This window comes from Neophocaena asiaeorientalis, unplaced genomic scaffold (assembly GCF_003031525.2).
Source record: "Neophocaena asiaeorientalis asiaeorientalis breed wild unplaced genomic scaffold, Neophocaena_asiaeorientalis_V1.1 scaffold85, whole genome shotgun sequence".
NCBI lineage: Eukaryota > Metazoa > Chordata > Mammalia > Artiodactyla > Phocoenidae > Neophocaena > Neophocaena asiaeorientalis.
Window position 1 is genome coordinate 4215793 of NW_020174301.1, and position 24740 is coordinate 4240532.

A 24740-nucleotide genomic window follows, 5' to 3' on the forward strand; every position below is an offset into this window, starting at 1 on the left:
TGACGAAAGATCTTTAGTCCCCCCACCACACAAAGAAGTTCTGATGATTCTGGGGTTTGGAGGGCATAGTTTCTGGGTAAACACTCTGAGGCCAGCTACATCATCAGCCCAGGGCCTCCTCCCGTGTTCCCCAATGTGTCTCCATTGTTTTCCAGGACCCCTCAAGTTGCGTGATGCTCTGGCTACATCTTCAGCTCTCTCTCCTTGAGTAGTGATCCACAAACTATGGCCCTCTTTCTGCAAATACGGTTTTATTGGAACATAGCCAAGGCCATTGGCATAAGTACTGTCATCCCTCGGTGTCTGGGGAGTATTGGTTCTAGGACCCTCCGCAGACACCACAATCCATGGATGCTCAAGTATCTTGTATAAAATGGTGTAGTATTTGCATAAAGCCTACACCACATCCTCCTGTATACTCTAACTCATCTCTAGATTACTTATAATATCTAATACAAAGTAAATGCTACATAAATAGTTGTAAATGCTACGTAAATATTTGCCAGCATGCAGCAAATTCGAGTTTTTCTCTGTGGAACTTTCTAGAACTTTTCAAAAAATATTTTTGATCCATGGTTGGTTGAATCTGCGGATGCAGAAGCGTGGATATGGAGTGCCCAATGGATCAGCTGTGGCTGCTTTTGTGTTAAAATGGCAGGACTGAGGACTCACAACATACACTGGAGGGCCAGAAAAAACTAAAATTTTTATTACCTGGCACTTTCAGAAGTCTGTTGACCCCTGTTCTAGAGAGAACAAGTGAGGCAAGGGTCCCCCCAAGAAGGCAGTCATTCCTGTTCCTGGATTGGAGATTAGACTCACTGAACACAGGTCCTTTCATCTGTGAGGGTCTGGGGGCTCAGGAAATACCATCCCTGATACCAAAGCCAGTGTGTTTTGCAAAGTCTGCTCCACACCAGCTGCTGTACTTAGCCCCTTACCTTTATGTTCTCACATACACCTCGAGGTAACGCCATGAAGTGGGAACCACAGCATCTCTATTTTGCAGACAAGGAAACCAAGACTCAGAGAGAGTAAACGATTGGCCAGCTATCCACAGCAGGGGTGTGGTGGAGCCGGGGCTCACCCCAGGTCAGTTCTGAGTCTGGGCTGCTGTTCCTAGGCCCTCCCCTCTGCTACCTCCCCGTACGGAAGGCCTAGCAAGAAGAGGACTGTTGTTACTGGGTTGGCCAAAAAGTTCATTCGAGTTTTTCTGTAACATGTTATAAGCAATAAACATGAAGCAGGTTGGTCCAGGCCCAACAGATGTCATGTGATCCAGTACATCAAAGGCTGGGTCTCCAGCAAGGACATTGTGAGAGAGTCTTCCCTTAGGGTGGAAGAATCAGTCTGCTAGAGAACCTGAGTTCCCAAGGCCTCCTGAGGCAGGACAGAGTCTCTCTCCTGCAGCATGTAACCCTACACATGAGAAAAGGTCCCCCAGAGCTCAAGAGAATAGATTGACTTGATCACATCTGAAACCCCCGCTGGGGTGAAGGCTGAAGTCTCTGTGTTTGGATTTAAAAAACAGAGATCCCAGGTAGGTTTGTTCTAACTCCCCAGATAAAACCATATCACATGATAAACTAGTCTTTTGTCCTTCCAAATTAAAAGGATTAAGCATCTTTTAGAGAATTCTCTCTTTTGGGGCTACGTGCAGACGCTTATTCAACTTTAGGGACATAAGACAATGTGTGAGAGACCTGTGGCTACTACACAAAGAGCACAAGTGTTCACTTTTTGCTAGAGATAAAGGGAAGATTACACGTCAGGGAAATGAATCCGGATTCTAAAGGAGAACAACAGACTCACTGGGTCACTTCCTGTTCACGCAGGAAGAAAAGCTTCTGGTTTGTTTTCTGGGAATCTCTCCACAAAGTTAGACAGTCACTAGTTCACACAAGGCTTTGGAAGCTAAAAGAGATGCCTAAGTCGCATGGCTGATTCAGTGATTTGACTTGCCTGGAATTTCCATTTCCACTTTTTTACAGGCTGAGCAGATGCTACGAGGGCTCGAGCTTTGAATCTGGAAAATAGCAACATCGTCGTGCACGCTGTCTCTGTGACCCTTGCTCTATGACCAGATAACCAGCAATGGTGTCAGCGCCCCACCAAGGACCCACTTAGCCACTATCCCCACTTTTGCCACCTCCTAGTCTACGGAAGCCTCCCACCCACAAGGATTTCTGTTCCGTCACCTTGCTTCATTCTTTTTCAGACTTATCACTAACTAAAATTAACTTCTTTACTCTTTCATGGTCCGCCTAACTCCCCCTCGACCAGAATGCATGTTCCTTAAGAGCAAAGTTCACGTCCACCTCCTCTATCCTGGTGTTGCCAATGCCAGGCTCACAGCAGATCATCAGTGGATAATCGATCAATATTCGTGTAGTGTTTGTGAATAAATTGAAGGGAGTTTACAAGTACACAAATACTTTAGCTTTCCATACCCAGTTTTCCTTTTCACGTTGAGTTGGCTATGCTGTCTAAGGCGCCCAGGTTACAAAGTATCCAACTATCACTGTAAGACAGTGGTTATTCCTTTGCTCGTTCATTCATGATGTATTTATTGAACACCTATCACGAGCCAGCCATGTGCCAGGCATCCCTGCCAAGAATTCAATGGTGAGCAAAACAGAGCACCCACCTCATGCGCTTTCGGTCCATCAGGGCCAGTAGGGAAGCAGATATTAATGGAAGAGCTATACAGGTATGCAAGTACGACCCTGATAAGTGCCATGAAGGAAAATCTCATGCAGGGCTTCTGAGGAAGTAATGTTTGGGTTGAAATCCGAAAGATGGATCAACTAGGTGGCTATCTAAATGAACTTGCTAAAGAGTGATCAGGGTTAGAGTTAGGAACAGAGTTAGGGGTGGAATAAGGATAAGGGGAAGAATAGAGGAAGGTTAGAGGAGACCTTTTCCAGAAAAGTGTGCATGTATTATAGGGATCAGATGGATGTTGACCAAGAGTGAGTTGATGGCTGCCTAAATGAGGGCGGAGACAACAAAAAAAAAAAATGGAGAACAAAGGACAGATTGGGGGTAATTTAGGAGGTAAAGTGGCAGGACCTGGTTTGTCCTTCAAGGGTTGTCTATCTGGTGGCTGGGGCACTGACTTTGGCCTTCTCCTGGGCTGGTACCTTTGGGGCCCTTCATGACCAGCAACCTGGCCTCCAAAGGTGGAAGCAGCCACTGAGGAGTCCAAGTACACGTCCAAGTAGGGATGGCAAATGGGTGAACAGGAGGCCCAGGTGAGCACCCGTCTCAGTCGGCAGCAGGGTTTCAGAACCTGGATTTAGGACTCAGGTGAGAGGATTCCTGGAGCCCTCGCATAGACTGTTGTGCGCAGTGAGGTGTTTACGGGAGCTCACAGTGATGCCTATGAAAGAGATCAGTTGTACCCACGAGCACCCACACTTCACAGGTAACTGTTGCTCTACGTGTTGCTACCTGTAACCAGTGCAGCTATAAAAGGAACGTAGGAAACAATTGGCCCCGAATATGAACACCATGGGCTTTTTTCCCCCTCTTGATCAAAGAAAGACTCCAATGAAAGGAGGAAAAAAAAAAAACTAATTAAAAAGTTAAAACCTTATGTAATGAAATTTAAAAGAAAACTTTTGAAGCCAACAAGCAACCATGGGCAAGGCTTCAAAGGGCCCAGAATCAATGTTTGTCAATAGCAGTTTTGCATCCTTTAATTTATTTTTCATGAATATAAAGCGTGATGTTATTAGGAGCCCATCCATGCCTTAATTCTGTTTGAGATCTGTTGAATCCAAACTCTATTAACATTCTGTTCAATCAGCAAATGTCAGAGGCCTGTGGCAGGACTCTCACCCTATTAGGGCTCCCACCCTGTGGCTGGGATGCTAGGGGACCATCGGGCCTTCTGCGCCGAACACTCAGCAGCTACCCCCTCACCCCCAACCCCAGGAGCCAGGGCCACTTTGCTGCTTTCTCTCCAGAAAACAAACCACCCCCATGGCTCAGCCCAGCCCCAAAGTTACCATTTGTTTAATCAAGATAGTTGGTTTGCAAAACATTAAACATTAAACAGTATTTGATGCCTAGTTAATAATTTGCGTCCTCTTCATTTGTTCCTGAATCCTTGGAGACTGACACTTTCCCCCCTAAAGGCATAGACAACAAAAGAAATTGTTTTAAGAGCAAAACAAGAGTTCTTACACTACAAAGATGTTTGCCAGAATGTCTGATCTCCATGTTCTGCTGTTAATGTTTCTGGCGGGAGAGACAGCCTTCGGGGTAAGTGTTCTTTTCAAATATCTGTAGTTGAGAGACTCTGAGGTTATTAGCAGGACCAAACCAGCTGGGCCAGGAGTGATGAGAAACTTTAGTCGTGAAAGGCTGGTGTTGCCAGGTGGAATATGTCCTGATTTCAAGGGCTAATGCAGGCCTGGCATGTTGGTTGCTGTTAAGGGGCCAGTTCCATGAAGCCATGCAATTGACATGAGCCCTCTTGGAGCAGAGTCTCCATGAACACCTTCCAACTAAGGAGATCAGAGCAAGAAACTCTGCTAAGGCAGTGTGTTGTGATCTGGCATGGACCTCAGAGATCCCTCTGGGAAGCTGCCGAAAGCTACAAACTCTCTCTCTGTACATGCCAACACACATACGTGTTCTCCAGCTATTTCAGGTGACACTAGGGTAAGCACCCCTGTGCTTTGGCTCTAGAGGAGAATCCGGCTGGCAACAGGTTTACTTAGATGGATTAGATTTGGAGAGAAGCTTTGTGGGCAGCACTTTTTCTCCCATCACCCTGTAACCATGGCTGTAGTGAATGGGGCAGAGAGGAGCAGGGGCCCCAGGAAGGTCATGGTGAGAATGGAAGGAAAGGGACATCAGGGGTTCTCACACGGGGGACTCAAGACATCCGGGAGCAGGTGAGTTGTGGAGGTGTCGGCCCCTGCTGTGTGCTGTTGTGGTCCAAGAGTGTTAGCTGGGTCTCTGTGGACATGTGAGAGAGGGCCTTCACCAGACCTCGCGCCTCTTGGATGGGTTGGAGGCATGAGTGTGGACTTGGGAGCCAGGGTTTGAATCTCAGCTTTGCCGCCTTCTAGCTGTGGAACAAGTAACATCGTCTCTATGAGCCTCAGCTTCCTCTACTGCAAACCTAGTGATAATCTCCCCCAGATTTGGGGAGGGTCGAGACCGATTAAATGGGGCAATGTATGTGGCTTTCAATAAATGTTAGCTCTTTTCCCTTGAGATTTCCAAAGTGAATATGAGTTCTCTATAAAAATCAGAGAATGCGCCCCTTTGTTGGAGTGGAGGGGGTTTGAATAGAGAACAAGAAAGGGCTGAGAACTGAAATAACAGTCATAACCTATTTATCTCATTAAATACCTTTGTATCTTATTTTCCATTTCACTCCATAGAGATTTTCCTGCAGGCAGCAGATTAAATTCCAGGTTTTCTGATTAGCACACTTTAAAAACAACAGCTTCTCCTCCCCTTTTGGTCAGCTGTACTCAGACATCTACCTTAGTTCCATATTAAGCTGCCAATGACTCACCTCTGGAAGAGTTTTCTTTTCCAGAGATGACGTGTGTGTGTGTGTGTGTGTGTGTGTGTGTGTGTGTGTGTGTGTGTGTGGTGTGTGTGGCTACAATGACCAGTTGTTATCAAACCCCCTACATCACTGATTGTTGTTGGATGTCTGGGGCCAAGATCCTGCAGAAATACCGCAAGTCTAGAGAAAAGCGATGGAAACTATCAGAGGTTCACAAGGGACCCGGAGAAAGTACCAGTCAGAAAGAATTAGATCCTAAAGTTTGCAGGCAAGGAAGAGAGTGGATGCACTCTGTTTGAAATTCACCAAAAGGTAATGCTTGCCCCAAATCCCTTTTTTGCAAGCCCCAGTGAATTTTTAGGGTTAGCGATGAAAATATAAGTCAATAATGGATAAAAGAGAAAATACAAGAGATAGCCTTTAGGCAATGAGATTAGTCAATTCCAAAGAGGGGATTCAGGGCTTTGGAATGTTTTCTTACTCCAGATGTGTGCCAGACAGGTGGTCGGGAGGGCAGCTTCTGTCCCATAGGCCAGTACACAGACATCCAGGGGAAAGTGGCCAGTTCACTCAGATGTCTAGAGAGTTTGAGGCAACACCAGGGAGGAAGGGGCCACATAGCCCGATGGACAGGGTGGCCTCTCCTGCCCCATGTAGCTAAAAATAATAACCAACTGCTACCATTTGATGAAAAATCCTGTGTGCCAGGCTCTGTGCTTTTGACACATTGGTCTTTGGGTCCTCCAGAAGGACCCTAAGAAATAGGTACTGTTATTGATCTCAGTTTACAGATCAGGAGCTGGGTAATGTGTCCTCAGGTCACAAAGCTGGGAGGTGGCAGAGCTGAGTCCTAGACTATGGCTGGTGTCCCTCTTTCTGGATAAGGTCTCTTGCCTGGGGCCCTGGCTAAGGATGAGATTTCTTTGGTCCATATAGCTTCAGGGCATTGTCCTTCCTGTAGGGATGGGAGGCACTTGGACCAGGGGCCTCTTTCCTGGGTGGAGTGTAACAGATTCCATGTGCCTCTGAAACTTTAAAGCAAAGGGTCTCTGATTGCTGCCCATTGGAAAGGTGCCTGGAGACCCTCCCATGAGCTCAGATCATGCAACAAAAATTATGAAGACTTCTCTGTAGGCTCGTCTTTAACTTAGGTTTTCATTCAGATAGCCACGATCCAAAAAAGGTGCAGTCAAATAGAGTTGTCGTGGATTCCAGGGAATCCTTCTTAGTGCCTTCCTGGTCTGGTCTAGATTTGTTTTCCTTACCTGTCAGTTTTGAACACCTGTCCCCAGCACAGTCTTGTATTGTTATTCCCATTGTTTGAAGGAGAAACAAGCCCAAAGACGTTGAACTAACTTCCCAGCCAGGACAAAGACCCAGCTCCGTCCAATTCCTTGTCCATCACAGGAGGCCCGCTCAACTGTATGTGCCCCGTCCCCAAGGCTTGGACATCTCTTCTTACTGTGGTTCTTAGGGTGATTTGAGGTGCCACTGGCCTCAGCCATAATGTAACTTGACCTCTTCTAGGGTCATAAACCAGAGGACAAGCTTGTCGGGCCCGCCCTGCTTATCTCAGCCCATGGCAACAGCGGCCTTACAATTAAAATGCATGTTTGCTCCCATTTCTAAGCTTTTTAAACCCTAGAGTTTAGAGTCCAAGAACTCTAGAACTCCAGCATCCTCCTAGATAAAGAGTCACAAAAATGTCTGCACAGACCAGAGGTTGCAAATTGGCAGCTTGGGGTACATCCTGCTCACAGCCTGAGTTTTATTTGGTGGGTAGAAGTTCAGCCTGAAGAGTATTTTCATTTCCTTTCAATTGCTGGGTGACATCTGAGAATCAGAACATTTCACATAACAATACAGATCCCCAGCTTTTCTTGAAAATCAGGCATTCTAGTGACACAGGCTCCCATTCTTGCATGGCACCAAGGGGAGAAGGAACTATTGCTTATTAGAAGCTGAATTAGAAGCTTATATTAGAAGCTGAAGCCTCCCAGATCCCACAGGCCCCAGCACCCTCTCTTTCTGACACCCTCTCTGCTTGACAGGTGTACATTATCTACCTCATTCTACCTTGGAAAGAGAGAGGCAGAAAGAGAAAGAAATGGAGAGAGAGCCTGCTTGTCCAGTTATTGTTTAGCAACACTGTGGGTGCTGAGGTATTAGAGCCAATTTTGGATGGTCAGGTAACAGGGCTCAGTGTCTGATTAATTCAAGTATCCAAATCTACCTGGCCCCCAGGACCAAACGAGGCCATGGATGGGATAACACGAACCACCTTTTTCAAAGTGTCGAGGCTCTGGAATGTCAGAGTCTCTTTCAGGCCTAGGAGACATCACTTCCTCCTGCTGTAACCCATTCAGAGTCTTCTGGAAAAGAGAGGGACTGAACTGCACTGCATGTTCTTATAGATTTTAAAGAAACCTGGTCCTAAGCACAAGTCCATCTCATTAGCTTTGGCAGTGTACACTGGTATTTAGGGAAATCAGGTCGCAGGAAATCGCCTGTGTATGTAGGCACAGATATATTTATATTTTCAATTCATTAGAGTTTCCTAAATGCAAAAGCAATTCTGCTGTCACAGAGAAACAGCATGGCAGAATATTCGGCAGCCAGGATTTTAAATAAAACATGCTTTTTCTTCATAATTAATATAACAAGGTTTCCTGGCTTAGGACTTGGCAAAGATCCCAGGAAAAATGAGGGGAGGGGGTTGGTGTGACGTGCTTGTGACTTGATGAACAAATTCGAGGAAGAGTTTGTGCTGAGTGAGCTCCCCTCAATCACTTAATAATTTGAAAAAAAAATTCAAACTCATTGACAACAGTGGCTAATCATAATCATAGCAGCAAGTATTTATTAAGTTTATCGAATCTTTACCACATGTCAGGTATTGTGTGCTTTATGTTTATTATCGCCTGTAAAGCTTCCCAACAGCCCTATGAGTTAAGGACCACTGTTATCCTCATTTTACAGATAAGAAACTAAGCTTTACAGAAATTAAGTAGTCTGTGCAAATGGCCCGCCTGCGAGGTTACGGAGCTGGGATTCAAACCCAGGTCTGCCTGATGCCAGTTCCATGCTCATAACCACTGTGTTAGAGGTTGCCATGCTGGGCACTACCCCGAAACGACTGGGACTCTCAATGTGGAATAGAAGGTGTCCAGGGGGACAGTGGCCTCAGACTCCAGTTTCAGGCAGGAGGAAAAGCCACTCCCATCTGGAGGCTCCTTCAACAATCCCCGGAGCTTTTCTTTCCAACACCAGAAGGATCAAGTCTTGCTAGATGGCAACCCACTAGCTCAGTGCTTTCAAAACTTTAGTCATGAATGAATCCATCTTCAGAAATTTTGCCAAAGCCCAGACTAGTTTCTTAATACTTTTGTTGAACAGACTCACTTTTTGCCTACCTAGATAGATATATTTTTAAAGGAAACCATCACTACTATAAATGGGAAAATCAAAGAAGATGAAACAATGCCATTGAATTCTAACCGGCTGCAGCTGTCACGCTAAAACGCAGAGCTGACTCCTGCTTTCTCCTTATTAGGAGCAAGAGGTAGAGGGGAGGGACTTACCAGGGCCACCCCAGTCTGTCTTTGTGATGGGATTGGAAGAGATGACAGTAAAACTGAGAAGGGAATGACTCTCTCACGCTGTGTTTTGATGTGATGACTCTCCCTGGCCAGGCACCACCCCAATCAGCTTGGGTACCAGCAGCGGTTCATGTCCCACAACAGAGAAAGCACAGAAGTAAAGACAGCTTCAGGGGTGGAGTTGGTGCCCATCAATGGGGAAGTTACTTTCCTGAGAACCGACTGGCCAAGGAGGTGAATATGGGGCTTGTGCCCATGTGGTGGGCCTCAGACTCCACCCCCACAGGCCCTTCTGTTTCTTTTTTTGTACACCTGCTTTTTCAAAGGGTTCTGAAGTGCATGATCACATCCAGAAATGAGTGTTTGTTTTTATCCAGTCTCCTTATCCTGGATGGTCTCACCACCAATCCTTCAGCCCCCTCCCCACAAGTCCTGGGATGAGCCATCCGTTCCAATACTTCTCACTAAGTGCTTACCTGAAGAGTAACCCACTGCAAATGCTGTGCTCTCCCTGAGCAGACAAATCCCCCTGAATCAAACGTCAGGTTGGGTAAGGGAATTCTTTCTTTTATCACTGGGGAAACGAGGCACAAAGAGATTCAACAATTTGCACGGGAGCAAAGATAGACTCACCTGTCTCCTTGGCCAGGAGCTTCAGGCCCAAGAGAGGTAAAATCGAAGCGTGGCCAACGGCAGAGTGAGCTGGGGGCTGATTGAAAATGCATGTTCTGGGCCCACTCCAGGCCCATGGGAGCACAACCTGCAAGTGGGGCCCAGGGATCTGAATTCTTATCAAACGCTCCCCAGATAAAAATGGAAATTCCCAGGGTCTACAAACGGGACTCTCCTCTCTGCCCTGCCCCGGCCCGGCTCGCCGCATGAAGCTGCAGCCCAGTCTCCAGTTAACTGGGCAGAGGTCTGTACAGGTGGCTCTGAGCCAGGCACAGGGGATCAGCCTCACAGGGAGGCGACCTGGCCTTGAATTCCTCCCTGACCCAATCCACTCGCGTCCTTACAGGAGCCATGTCACCCTGCTGGGCCTGAGCTTCCTCCTTTGCACATAAAGGGTCGAGGCCAGCTCCTCTTCACAGTGCCTCCTGGCTCATTGCTGTGGTCCTGTGAACAGCTTCATCCAGGCCCTCGAGAAAGAAACCACCCACAGGGACCACTGGCTGGTGCCTCTCCTTTGGCGTCTGAATTTTCCCGTTAGAGCCATCCCTCCTCACCCTGAGCTTCAGATTAAAGCAAAGCCACAGTGAAGCTGCCAATCCTGGGACAGCGTCGCACAGCTTGTGTGCTAAAGCAAGGATGAGATTCCTTGTGACTACAAAGGACTGAGTGGCACCACCTCATACCTGCTAGGATGCCTCGAACCTTTTAAAAATGGAGGGATTCCCTGGTGGCGCAGTGGTTGAGAGTCCGCCTGCCGATGCAGGGGACACGGGTTCGTGCCCCGGTCTGGGAAGATCCCACATGCCGTGGAGCGGCTGGGCCCGTGAGCCATGGCCGCTGAGCCTGCGCGTCCGGAGCCTGTGCTCCGCAGCAGGAGAGGCCACAGCAGTGAGAGGCCCACGTACCGAAAAAAAAAAAAAAAGGAAAATAACAAGTATTGGCGAGGATGTGGAAAAATCAGAACCCTCATTTATTGCTGGTGGGAATGTAAAATGGTGTAGCCACTGCGGAAACAGTATGGCGGTTTCTTAAAAAGTTAAACACAGTATTACCATATGACCCAGCAATTCTACTTCTGGTACTGGCCCAAAAGAATGGAAACCAGAGAATCAAACAGATATCTGTACATCAATGTTCATAGCAGTCTTATTCATATAGCCAAAAGATAGAAACAACCCAAGTATCCACCAACAGATGAATGGATAAACAAATTGTGATATATAATGGAATACTATTTAGCCATAAAAAGGAACACATTTTTGAGATATGCTACAACATGGACAAACCTTGAAAACATTATTCATAGTGAAATAAAGCCAGTCACAGAAGGACACATAATGTATGACTCCACTTATATGAGGTACCTAGAACAGGCAAAGTCATAGAGACAAAGTGGAATAGAGCTTACTACGGGCTTGGAAGAGGAAGGAAGAGAGTCGTTGTTTAATAGGTACAGAGTTTATGCTGGGGATGATGAAAAAGTTTTGGCTATAGACAGTGGTAATGGTTACATAACATTGTGAATGTAATTAATGCCATTGAATGGTATACTTAAAAATGGTTAAAATGAAAAATATCGTGTAGCATGTATTTTACAATTAAAAAAAAATGACCGAGGTTTTGCACAGTCGTTCATCTCATGACATAGCTTTTTGCAGGAGGGGCCAGAGTGGGAGGATGTTGTGAGGCAGTAGTTGGGATGGTGCCTGAGATACTGGCAACCCCTGTCCTCTGTCACCTCCGCCTCTCACCCTAACCTTGAGCTGTGTCCAGCAGTGGGGACTGGCTCTGCTGAGCTGTGCAGTCCTGTCCCTGGCTTGCCTTCCAGCCCAGCAGCCTCACCCTCACCTGGCCACAGTGCAGAGTTCTCTCCTCCCCAGCTACCTTTAGGAGCAATGCAAATCTTTTCCTGGTGTGCAGTGACATCTGGTCTACCACCCGGTCATGGTAGAATAACTGCAGAGAAAGAGATGGCTGGAATTTGAGTCCCAATGTCTTACTTACCAGGTGAAAGATTTTTCTGCTATTGGTTCATTCTAAGTCAAGCTCCTAGCCCCAAAGGTCAGGTCTAGCCCCACTTCTCCCCTCTACTGCTTCCCAGTCCTCTGAGAATATTTCCTATCAATTAATTCCTGGAACCCATCAAGGCAGATTTTAGCCTCTGCCTTTTTGATTTGTTTTCAAGAAGGTCTAGAATTGTGAAAGGTAGAGGAAGAAACTGAGTTGAAATAATTACTAGAATAAAGATAGGACAGAAGAGATGAGACCTCAACTCCCTCCACCCTCAAGGAGATTACACTGTAAATCAGTAAGACTCAGTAATCAGTAAGCAGGATCCTTCTCTCTGCCCCTCCCTGCCTTGCCCACAAACCACCTTGAGCCTAGAAGACACCAGATCATGAGACATGCTCCCTGGTGACTGGGCTGGGGGGGGTGGGATATTAACATTGCTAATAATTTGCTTCTAACTGGGGAAGGCCAAAGTCCTGAGCCACGGGTCCACTGTGAAAGCCCGATTGTAGATGGACCAGCAATTGGATCTAGAGAGGTCTCTCTGAACCTATTGCAAAGCAGCTACCTTTCCATGTGCAAGAAGCTGCTATTCCCAGCCCTCTAAGAGGAGCTGAGGCAGCTGTGACCACTCATCCCTGGTGAGACTGGGAATAAATGTGGTGGACGAAACAGGCAGTGGCTCGTGTGCCTTCTGATCGGGTGAAGATGTTTGCTGAGATGTGTTTGTCACAGTGGACTGGCTGAGGCTGCAGATGACTTTTGTCCCTTCCCCAGATGTCCATGGGACCTAGTGGCCCTCTCTGTGTCTTCCCAGGCCTGGGCAACTCTGGACAAGATTTTCCCAAAGGTTTCCAAGAATAAGGACCCAATCTCTTCACCGGGCACAATGTCCTGCTTCTCTTAGCATTAAGTAGCTCTCCCATTTCCTTCTCCATCTTTTCAACACCATGTTTGCAGGCTGTGGGTCCCTCATCCCTCACAGCAATGGCTCTGGTGTTAGACTGGCTCTTTTCTGGCCCGGCTCTATCATTTACTAGCTGAGTTATTTTGGGCAATTTAATCTCTGCAAATGTGTCTTCTCACCTCTAAAATGGGCATAATTACAGTACTTCAATTATCAAGGATTCTGTGCAATGAAAGAGACAAAATGCACATAAATCATTTAGCACAGTCCTTGGCAACTGTCGGGTCTTAATAAATGCGAGCTGAGATCACAGCTGTCCCTTCCTGCGCCTCTTCCTACTTCTTTTGCATCGATGACCTTCCTCTTTAGATTTGCAAGTCCCAGGCATAGGAGTTCTTACTTCCCTGTCTCTTTTGAAAACTGGAATGGAATAATGGGATGAAAGGAGGCAGATATTGTGTCTATCCATCCCCCTCAGCCCCCCGCCATCATCCAGGTTAGTTTCAGGATCCAGGTATAAGGCATAAATCACTGGCTATTGTCCTAGCCTTTCCGGTTTGGTCCCCCAATATCCAGCCTGGTGTTTGGGCTGCCGGTGCCCACATTTCACCACAGCCTCTTTCTGAGGGTGGATCCAGTGATCCACAAAATGAGTGGGTCTGCTTCCGACCCCTGGGACACCCTGACATGCAGCCCAGGCTGCACAGCTGGGCGGCAGCTGCTTCAGACCCCCTGAGAGCCTGTGGGATCTGAAGGTGCCCCCAGGCCAGGAAGGTACTGTTTTCTTTCTGTTTGCTTTCCATCTGAGCCCCAGCTCCAGCTCCAACTCCTGGGAAGGGCACGTCTGCCACCTGCTGGCTGTGGGCAGTGCAGCACCTGACTCTCCCTCAAGCTCCAGTTTCCAGCTAAGATTTGGGGGTCTCGCCCTGGCTCCGGTCCTGAAGGGCTGGATGAAGACAGGTAGAGAGTGACAGGCCCTGACGTCCACACAAGCTTTATGGAGGGAGGATGAGGCAGGCAATGGACCAGGACTGGCTGTGACGAGGGAGAGACGAGGTGTAACATTTGTCCTCAGGGTCCCCTCATGCTTCTTCTCTGTCACCTGCCTGCCACTCATGCCCAGAGGTGTCAACGTCAGCTGCTCCCTGTTCAAGTACCCCAGCCCCAGAAACACCCTAAGACCTGAACCTGCCCTTCTTCTGCCAACTCCGCCTGCCACTACCAACCCCCACCAAACAAAATCCCCACCCCTTGTCTATTTCCTGCAGAAACAGGGCAGGGCAATAGTGATGCATTTAAATAGTCACTGTCCAGACAACAGATGGCATCTATCCCTTTCTTTTTTTTTTCCTTTTTTTTTTTTTTTTTTTTTTTTTTGCGGTACGCGGGCCTTTCACTGTTGTGGCCTCTCCCGTTGCGGAGCACAGGCTCCGGACGCGCAGGCTCAGCGGCCATGGCTCACGGGCCCAGCTGCTCCGCGGCATGTGGGATCTTCCTGGACCGGGGCACGAACCCGTGTCCCCTGCATCAGCAGGTGGACTCTCAACCACTGCGCCACCAGGGAAGCCCCCTCTGCCTTTCTTTGCATGACTTTCTCCCCCACAACTTTTTATTTTGTAATTTGTCAAACCTCCAGAAAACTGGAAAGAATAATTCACTGAATATCATTCACCCAGATAGATGCAACACAGAACCTTTGCCATAGTTGCTTTCTGCCATGATCTCTTATGCATTGGGGAAAAAACCCAAACGAACTTTTTGGCCAACCCGATATATACATTTGTTTTGTTTGTTTGTTTGGTTGGTTGGTTGGTTGGTTTTCTGAATCGTTTGCACCTAAGTTGCAGACATCTCCCTCCCTACTTCAGCATCTTCTAAGAATAAGGACGTGTTCCTACAAACCACACTACCATTATCACTCTCAAGAAATTCAACACTAACGAAATAATACTGACATAAGTCTATATTCAGATTTCCCAATTGTCCCAATAATATCCTTTAGGGCTTTTCTTTTCTTTTTTTTTTTTTTTTAAATCTAGGATCCAATCAAGAACCCACGCTGCATTTAGTTGTCAGGTGTCTCTAGCCTCATTTAATAAAGAACAGTCTTCCCATCTTTTTTGTCTTTTGTGACACTGACAATCTTGCAGAATCGAGGCTAGTTATTTTGTAGAAAGCCCACAACTTGGGCCTGTCACGTTCCCCGTGAGTAGATTTAGGATAAGCGTTTTTGTCCAGAACGCTACAAGTTGATGTTGTGCCCTATTGTGCGTACATCACGTCGGGATGCAGTCTTTCTTTTTACCATTTTACCCAAAAATGACTGAGGAGGCTACAGTAAAACAGAAAATTAAAACTTCTGCTGAGGGTAGAGGAAGCAAATATACCAAACTGCCTAGACTGGGTATGAGGAAGATACATCACACTGACAGCCGCTTCCTGGTCACTGAGACCCACCCAAAGGGAACCCTGTCAGGAGATAGAACTCTTGTTTTCCAAGTCAGAGGTCAGCAAACTTGGTCTGTAAAGCACCCGATAGGAGATATTTGGGACTATACTCTCTGTGTCAACAAATGCCCTGCAGTTGCAGCACAAAGGCAGACACAGGCAATGTGTAAGCAGGTGGGCGTGGCCATAAATAAAATAAAATAAATAAACTTTATTGGCAAAAACACAACTGCCAGGTTCGGCTCAAGGACCTTTGTTTGCTGACATCTGATGTAAGTGAAAGAAAATATTCCAGCTATTAAATAGGTAAAACTTTCTTTTTCTGGTAAGTACTGCATTGTAAAAAAAACAAAAAACATTACCACCACCACCAAAAACCACTATTCCTATCATTATTTACTTTTTTATGCAAAACTTTTTGAGGCATGCCATGTGCCAAGCACCGTGCTCAATATTAGGTAAATACGTCAGTGATGAAACAGACAAGAGCCTCGACTTTCTTGTGAGGGCAGAGCTTGATGTGAGAGACAGATAACATGCAGATAAACATACAAAACTACAAGCTGTAATGGGGACCATGGAGGAAATGAATGGGTGCAGAGACAAAACAATGGGGGCATGTCATACTGATAGGGGAGTCGGGGCAGATGACATTTAAGCTGAGACCCAGTGATGGTCATTGGAGGGGTGGGGTGGAGAGTTTTCTAGGCAGAGGGAACAGCAATTGCAAACGGCCTGAGGTGGAAAGAGCTTGGCTAGTGTCATTTTGAACCTAGGTGTGGCTGGAGATTAGTGAAGAGCAGCAGGAGAGAGGGGTATGGGAGGAGGTTTACAGGTCATAGTTGGTGTTTGTATTTTATTCCAAGAACAGTGGGAAGTAATTGGAGAGCTTAAGCATCTGTCCATCTCCAACCTTAAGGAACTGTCACCTGAGACAATCACTAGACTTGGGCATGAATCCAAATCCTCTCACGGCTGTATGACCTCTGAGCCTCAATTTTCTCATCTGTAAACAGGCTAATAAAGCCTCTTCATAGGGTCGTTAGAAGAGTTAAATGCAGCAATGTGTAGTCGGCCAGAGGAGATGCACAATACATGCTGATCACTGTACCTGACAAGACGGTCAGTACCTGGGCAGCCAGGTTCCAGCATGGGAACAGGTAAGTGCAAGCACTACACATCCACCCCGGGGAGAAAGAGTGATGCTTTGGATCACTCAGCCAGCACAGGAAGAGTGGGGAGCATCGTCAAATAGGCCGCAGCCCCTCTCTCTCCGATCCACGACACCACCGCTCCAGCCATCAGGAAGTACCCCGTGCTCCTGTGTCCTAGCTATGACTCCGAGAAGGCTCCTTTCAGCTCACGGGAGCTCAGGAAAGCACCCAGCCTGCTCAGAGGACTCAACCTTGCTCTGCTCTGTGTCATTTTGTTTTTCAGTTCTCCCTCCTGTCTTTACTCACCGACCCGGACCCAGGTGAGTGTGCGGACCCCCCTGGGGCTTCCAACCCCACAGGCTGGTTCTGGGATGGAGAAAAGGGGGCCCGTACATGCGAGTGTGGATGTGACCTCAGGGTTCCAATGGTTCAGAAGTGTCACGGACCGCTTTGAAGATCTTCCCAGAGAAATGCATTCCTGGGTATTTGTGTGTCCACACACACACACAGTGCTTTACACAATTTTGAGTTGCCTGTGGACATCCCTGATGTCCAGTCTCATGACCCCAAGGGAAGAATTGCTGAAGCCGTTAAACCCCTTCATTTTATACAGAAGGATACTGAGGCCCAGAGAGGGGAAGCATCCTGCCCGAGGTCACACAGCCCATTAGTGTCTGAAATGAGACCAAAAGGCCAAGGCAAAGTGAGGGTGTCTTGAACAATGGCTCCAGGAAGGCCAGCCCTGTGCTACCCCACTCTCTCCACCCACTTCGGTGGGGAGCCAGCCCCTCTGTGCTGAGAGGGTGGTGCCGTGCAGGCAGCCCCCGGCTGGCCCACCGCTGCTGATGGCCTCTCACCAGCACCCCCACTGGGTTGCTCCTCCACCCGGTGTGTCTCCTCAATGGTCTTCCACACAGGCTCTTCTCTCACAGACACACCTGCCACCTCTCACCTGTCCCACTTCCTCTGCCTGGTGCCCTCAGCCAGGCCTGGGCTGAGCAGAGCTGCTCCTTCCTGCCACATCGTCCAACTCTCGGTCTCTGTCTCTGGGTCTGAGTCTCCCTTTGCTGCTCTGAGGCCCAAAGGAGAAAACTCCACTGATTATTTCACTGGGGCAGAGGACACATCCCCCACTGGTAACGACCTGTGTTGGTCACACACAGAGGACAAGAGCCAGGCACAGGGAGATCACAGTCACGTCTAAACATTGGATCAAGGGTCTCTTCGGAGCAAAGAACGTGATAACTGGGTCAAATTCAGCTTGACAGTCAATATTCTCCGGCAGCAAAGCCCTGGATGGGCAGACAGATTTGTGCCGGCTCAAGGCAAGCGATGCTTGGAACTTGTCCTGCCCTGCAGGGGATGTTTGTGGAATTGGATAGAAATGTACATGAGCATGGTGTGGGGACTGGGAAAGGATCTGTGTCTTTCCCCAAAGCAAAGGAGAGTGTTGAATTCAACAACATATAATTCAATTGCTTGGAAGAATCGTATTTCAGGGGGCTCCCCCAGCTGGCCAGACCAGCAGCGTACATGGAATCCAGGGTGGGTCCAAGGCCAAGAGGTGGGAAGAGCTGCCTCCTCCCCAGCCTTCAGCACGAACTTCTCAGGCACCACTGAAGGGGCTGCTTTGGTCTGGGTGCCAACGAGACAGAGCTTCGGAACTGCGGGCTTGCACAGAGGAAGAAACAGGACATCTAACACTCAAGGGACCTCACCCACTTCAAGTGTTTAAAAAGCAGCCCCGGGCTTCCCTGGTGGCGCAGTGGTTGAGAGTCCGCCTGCCGATGCAGGGGACACGGGTTCGTGCCCCGGTCCGGGAAGATCCCACATGCCGCGGAGCGGCTGGGCCCGTGAGCCATGGCCGCTGAGCCTGCGCGTCCGGAGCCTGTGCTCCGCAACGGGAGAGGCCACAACAGTGAGAGGCCCGCGTACCGCCAAAAAAAAAAAAAGAAAAGCAGCCCCACCCCTAGTCCACGAGGTGGGCTTTGTGGGAGTTAACAGGAGTATTTACCTCAAGAAACTTTACTGCCACCTGCCAGAAAGTTGCAAAAGACATCTACAATGACTATGAGTTTATGACACCCTGGATTGTGCAGTGAACAACACGAACAAATGTATGCCGTGGCCCTGCTGAGCAGACCTCACAGAAGAGGGAGTGGATACATTCTTTGTGTCCATAAGGCCTTCAGCTTCAATCAAATAGATTGGAAACTTTAGGGTCAGGTTTGATCTGCAAACAGGAAGAACTTCCTCATCATCATAGTTGTCAGAAAATCTGAATGGGCTTTTGGGCTCTTGAGTGGTAGTGAGTTCTCCATCACTGGCGGTATTCGAGCACAGGCTGAAAAGCCACTTAGTAAGGAGTAGAAAATGTGGGATTTAACATACTGAGATTCTGGGCTTTATAAGAACCCTGCCAAGGGCTTCTGATAGTTTGGTTAAGTAGATGAAGGGATCCTGGAACAGGCCACATGCATACCCCCGAGTCCATCTCGAGGTGTTCTGTCAGCCTCTGGCTGTGGAACAGGGTGAGATGTAGTGGCTGGGTCTTTCTGCAAAGAGCAGGTTAGGTTCTAAAAACAGCCCTGTTCGCGTCTGATTTAATTTCACCTGAGGGTTGTACTTTGATGGAATTTGTCAGATTCCCCGCCGGCTTTGACAACAGTGTGGCCAGGGAAACGCTGTGCTCAAGTCCACGGGCAAGCTGCTACTGTAGTTGGTCTTGCTGGAGACAGTACATGGTGAGGGCCTGGCTGGAGCAGATGGGCCTGGGCCACAGTCCCCAACGGGTGGCAGAGGAGGTGACCATCAAACAACACAGACTCTGCCCATCTCCCCAAAGCAGGTGACATGACAGCCCACAGGCCTGCAGAAATGCCTCTTCAAAGCCAGCTAGATTCTGCCCAGCAACACAGGCTGAGCCCATCCATCAGCTGTCCTGATGCCTGCCAGCAAGGGTCTCTGCTGGGCTTGCCCTGTCAGCCAGAATGGAAGCATCAAATGCAGGCTGACAGGGATGGGGTTTGGGGGAGGCCCTCGGAGGAACTGTCTGTGCCACAGTGATGGATGGTGCCAACAGGGACGGCATTCCAGGGATTTTTATTCTGTTCCACACATCTGGCAAGCTCTTTAACCCAAGCAGCTGCAAAACCCCATCCCAGGAACTCTTGAGTTTTTCCGAGAGACCCCATGTATGGACCACGATAATCCTGGTTGAGGGACCTGGAGGATGTGACAACAGAGATTTCCCAATGGTGTTACTTCCTGGAAGCCAAAACCCATGGAGTTTCCAGAAACACAAACCCACAAGAGGCTCCAGGGCTCATAAGCTAGCAAACCAGACTTGGACTTAGGTAGACCTGGCTTCTGATACCATCTCCTTCTGCCTTAGTTTTTCCTTTTCTGTAAAATGGGAATAATAATACCTATGCTATAGAGGTTTTTTTAAAGTTAAATAAGGTTGTGTGTGACCACGTTTATTTTGTATAGTCACCAATACATAGAAAATACTCAGTACATAATAACCTATTATGTGGAATATTTGAGTTAACTCGGGATATTCTTTACCATTCTTCCTGATAAATTCTAAAAACAGACTCTTATAATTAGACAAATCCACAAGGGTTTCTTTTTATACCTGATATGAAATGCTTCTGACAGCTCCCCTGTTCATCCTGCAAAGCTTTCTCCTTCTCTATAGCCTAGAGAAAATCTCAAGTAGTCTGTATTGGAACCTGGAAAACTTTAAAAAAATCTACCAATGGAACCAAATTTCATGTCAGCCTGCATGCAGTCCCTGTCTCCCCAGGAAAGCCCTTGGACAAATTTCTATACTCCTATTAGCTCATCAGGCATTTTCTTCACCAAATATCTATGACCCAAATCTCAAATAGTTTTTTTCCCTGAATTCCCTGTTTACTCTGTACCAGGCAGACACCATCTTCACTGGCAGAGCTATGTGCCCACTGTGTGCCAGCCAATCAGAAGGAAGGGAGGCTTGGCCATAGAGGGAAAGGTTGATTTGTCCAACACATATATTAACAGCATATAGGGCTCTGTGCCGGGCACTGTGGGGTAGAAAGAGGAATGGACATGGCCCTTTCTCTTAAGAAACCAACTGTCTAGTTGAAGGAAAGAAATCAGATAGACCAAGTTAAATACAAAACTCAAGAGATGTGCCCTCTGAGATCCAGCCGTGAAACCTAAAATTCTGCAACCACCCGGGCCACTGAGGAATTCTAGTATCTAAAATTCGTATCCCACCAGCAACTCAATATTAAGTCATGTGTGTTCATTTGTTATTACTACATGATATGGTTGGCTCTTGAACAATTCAAGGGTTGGGGGTCCTGACCTCCCCATGTAGTCAAAAATCCATTTTGACTCCCCGCAAGCTTAACTACTAAGCGTCTACTCTTGGCTGGAAGCCTTACTGATAACATAAACAGTCGATCAACACAGTTTTGTATGTTATATGTGTTATATACTGTATTCTTACAAGTAAGCCAGAGAAAAGAAAATGTTAGTAAGAAAGCCATAAGGAAGAGGAAATACATTTCCACTGCATGTGCGTATGTATCTACTGAAAAAAAATCCACATGTAAGTGGACCCATGTGTGCAGTTCAAACTGTGCTGGTTGGCAATTTAGACTGGGTTCAGCTGGGCAGTTCTTCTAGCCTAGACAGGGTCAGCTGATCTTGGCTGGGCTTCCTCATGTGTCTGTAGTCAGCTGGGAGATTAGCTGGGCTTTCTTACATGTTTGAGATCTTGGCTGGGGCCTAAGGCTGCCTCACATGTTCCATTATCCTACTTAGAAGAGTCCAAACTTGTTCACACGGCAGTCATGAGAGAGAGAAAGAGAAGCTTGGAGCTGGCACACAATGCTTCCACTAGAAGCTATTGGCAAAGCAAGTCCCAAGGCCAGCCCAGACCCTAGGGATGGAGAAACTGACTCCATCTTTTTCCTTTTTTGAATTTTATTTTATTTATTTTTTATACAGCAGGTTCTTATTAGCTATCTATTTTATACACATCAGTGTATACATGTCAATCCCAATCTCCCAATTCATCCCACCACCACCATCCCCCACGCCACTTTCCCCCCTTGGTGTCCATATGTTTGTTTTCCACATCTGTGTCTCAACTTCTGCCCTGCAAACCGGTTCATCTGTATCATTTTTCTACATTCCATATATATGCGTTAATATTTGTTTTTCTCTTTCTGAGTTACTTCACTCTGTATGACAGTCTCTACAATTGGTTGGTCTGTTTGTATTTTCTATTTCTTCCTGGTTCAGTCTTGGAAGGTTATACTTTTCTGAGAATTTGTCCATTTCTTCCAGGTTGTCCATTTTATTGGCATAGAGTTGCTTGTAGTAGTCTCTTAGCATGCTTTGTATTTCTGTGGTGTCTGTTGTAACTTCTCCTTTTTCATCTCTAATTTTATTGATTTGTGACTCCATCTTTTGGTGAGAGGAGCTGCAAAGGCACATTGCAATAAGCATGGCCACAGGGAGAGGTGAAGAATCAGGTCTCATTTATTTCATCAGATTGGCTCATACCACACCAGAGTACCAATGTGGAATTTGAGGCTGTCAGCTAGACTTGGCCACATCCAGCTCTCCTGCCTCTTCACTACCCTTTCATCTCCTTCCTTGGCTGGCTTTCTTCCCCCATCCACCCCGGATTCGAGGGTCCTTTGACTGGAGGCCACATCCCACTCTTTTTTGTATAATTCTCCATTGTTCCCAAAGCCTTCCTGCACCTGGCATAATACTTGTCCCACTGTAGGTGCACAATACATGTTTCTTACATAGGCAATGGGATGAACTACCAATAGAATAGAAAAGACAAAACAAGCTTTAAGTTTGGAGGTAGAGAAACCCTCCCAGGTGACTCTTCTAAAAAGCATTTTCAAAACATATTGCAACCCACCCCAAATGTCAAGGATCTTGGCCTTCCCTTGCACAGTCTTCCAACTGATGGCTTCTGGCAATCTGGGGCCACTGAGCCTCTGCTTCTTCTATCCCACCTCAACCAAGGGCCCTGGACCCTGGAGAATAGTAGGGACTTAAGGCCTCACTTGACAGGAATGTAACTCAAAGTCTATGTGTTTTATTCCCTCCTTAGCGTCACTGAGAGGTGAACAGATCTTGTAAATAGGGCTGGATTCAAATCAAAACCCAACAGACATTTCATCCATCCTCTGTCACCTGGAAAAATCATACTATTCCATCTTTATGAAAAATCTTCCCTCATTTCCAAATATCTGCAAAAGAAATGATTCTTAACGGTCTAACCAAGATTATCCATTCTGACCCTCGACTTGTGGGAGTGATGGGAGAAATTAGAGGAGCGATTCGAAGGCGCTTATCTATAAACACCTGTTGGAAAAACAAAAATCAATTCTCCAAAGAAAAAAGAAAGAAAGAAATGGGGCAATCATCTCATTACCAAACTCATTGTCTCTTCCAAATGTCTGTTTGAAATCTTTCATGTCAAACTCAGAAAAAAAATTTTTTCCCCTTACTTTCTCACCCTTTCTCTGCTTTATCATGCTAGATGGAAAGAAACTTTATTTGCTCCAGGAAGACAATGGCCTTATCTTCAACCTAGATCCTCATGCCTGGAAAGGTGGCCTCCTCTGAGAGCATTTTCATAGTGGGGAAAAGCAGCTCGGGAGAAATAATGAGGAGGCAAAGGGAGTCTTGACTTGACACTGTGATAAATGAGGTGAAACTTTGGCAAGGAACCAGAGTTGGCGTATTCAAAAAGGAAATAAAAAGATAGTTCCATTTTAATGGGAAATATAAAACAGCCATTGTGCAAAAGTCGATTTTTCAAAAGCCAAAGAGATAAAGACTATAAGGGAATGACTGAGAGACGAATAAGATAATGTGGTTGATAATCGGGCGTAGGTAAGGTGCCATCCTCCGGGCCATCGCTGTGGCTCCGTGGGAGCGCCTTTTCAAGCCGGCTATCTGCATTTGCTCCTGCCTCATTATCATATGCATCTCTGGACAGCTTCCTTACAGCTTCAACTTGCTGACTTGCCATACTCCTGCCAGCTGGAGAGAGCAAAGTCAACCCAACCTTCTTCAAATCCCAAACTCCTCTCCATCAGCCACAGAGCTATCAGCATCTTCCAAGGCCCCAGACAACAAAGAGCTTGAGTCCAGGCTTACACACACCTGCTCTTCCTAGTGGATTGGTCTAGTGTAAGGTTTACAACCATGGGCAACGCCATATACTGCCCTTTCTTTCAGTAGGCAAGATCCGTGAACCTTCTCAAGGCTGTCCTTGGACAATCCCTAATTAGCAGGCTGGATAGGCAACGGGACTGATAGGACCCCTTTCCCAAGGGTAACTGTGAATTATCTGAGGCAGTATGAGAGGCCCGCTGAAGCAGTTGAGGGAGTGCAATTTAAGGGATATATGGAGATAAACTGCCTTAGCTCCTATGCTGTCATTTGTCAGCTATGTGACCTTGGATAAGTTACTTAACCTCTTTGAGCCTCAGGTTTCTAAGCTTAAAGTAGAGATAATAATACATCTAGATTTTTATGAGAATGGAATGGGGTGGTTCATGTAAAATGCTTAGTCCAGAGCCTGGTACATAGTAAAGACTCAGTAAATATTAACAGTTACGACGATTCTATATAAATAACTCGGGAGTAGTTTGATGCTGAAGCTGAAAGAAAAGGGACAAGTTTCTTTGACTTTATTCAGCTAAGGTGACTGATAAAGTCCCACTGAGAAACTTCATTCACAGAACCACCCAACAAGGCACTCAAGTGCCACTGGATCTGACCCTGGGCAGATCTCATACAGGACCTTGGAGGTTCCCTGCACCCCAGTCATCTTCCTGCTATTTACAGGTGAGAAAACTGAGGCACGGAGGATAGAGTTGGCTTGTCCAAGGTCACGGTTAGTGAAAAGCCATTTCCAATCACGTACTCTTGACCCTGCCAAATGCCAGCGCTGGCTCACTGGGTCATGACAGCCCCCTCAAATGAAAACTCACGGTGCCCGACCCCTTCCATCTGCCCCGTCAGCGTCAGGAGCTGGAAAGACACATGAACCCTCCTTCAGGACCTAGAAACCGTTGGGAAAGGGGGTTTTCAGTGAAATAAAATGGTGACTTCTTTAGGTCTGATGATTAGGGTTGCTTCTGTCCTGTTCCCACATCTGTAGATTGGACTCTCGACCACTATGAGTACAGCCAAGAGTATTACGACCAGGAAGGGAATGCCAGCAGCGCTCTAGGCCATCCCGAGAATCCTGACTGGTACTACGCGGAGGACGGTAGGTACCAGAGCTGTTTGGGGGGGCCCTCCTGGGAGGAGAGCAGCACACCTGGAGGGGAGTTTATGCGTGACCACATGCAAGGGCTCTCTCTTCTCTTCCTCTC

The 24740-nt window shown here is 47.1% G+C and overlaps 1 protein-coding gene across 2 annotated transcripts in view; it reads left to right on the top strand.

Moving 5' to 3' along the window:
• Positions 1-4119: 4119 nt before the first annotated feature.
• The window catches only part of HABP2 (hyaluronan binding protein 2), a 34383-nt gene continuing 13762 nt past the window's right edge, over positions 4120-24740 (top strand). Inside the window, exons 1-3 of one of the 2 annotated variants that reach the window (XM_024756007.1) lie at positions 4120-4269; positions 16610-16646; positions 24524-24634. In XM_024756007.1, the coding sequence (XP_024611775.1) occupies positions 4201-4269; positions 16610-16646; positions 24524-24634 (217 nt within the window). In that variant the 5' untranslated portion in view covers positions 4120-4200. The remainder of the gene's footprint in view (positions 4270-16609; positions 16647-24523; positions 24635-24740) is intronic. The other variant, XM_024756008.1, reaches the window with a different exon arrangement.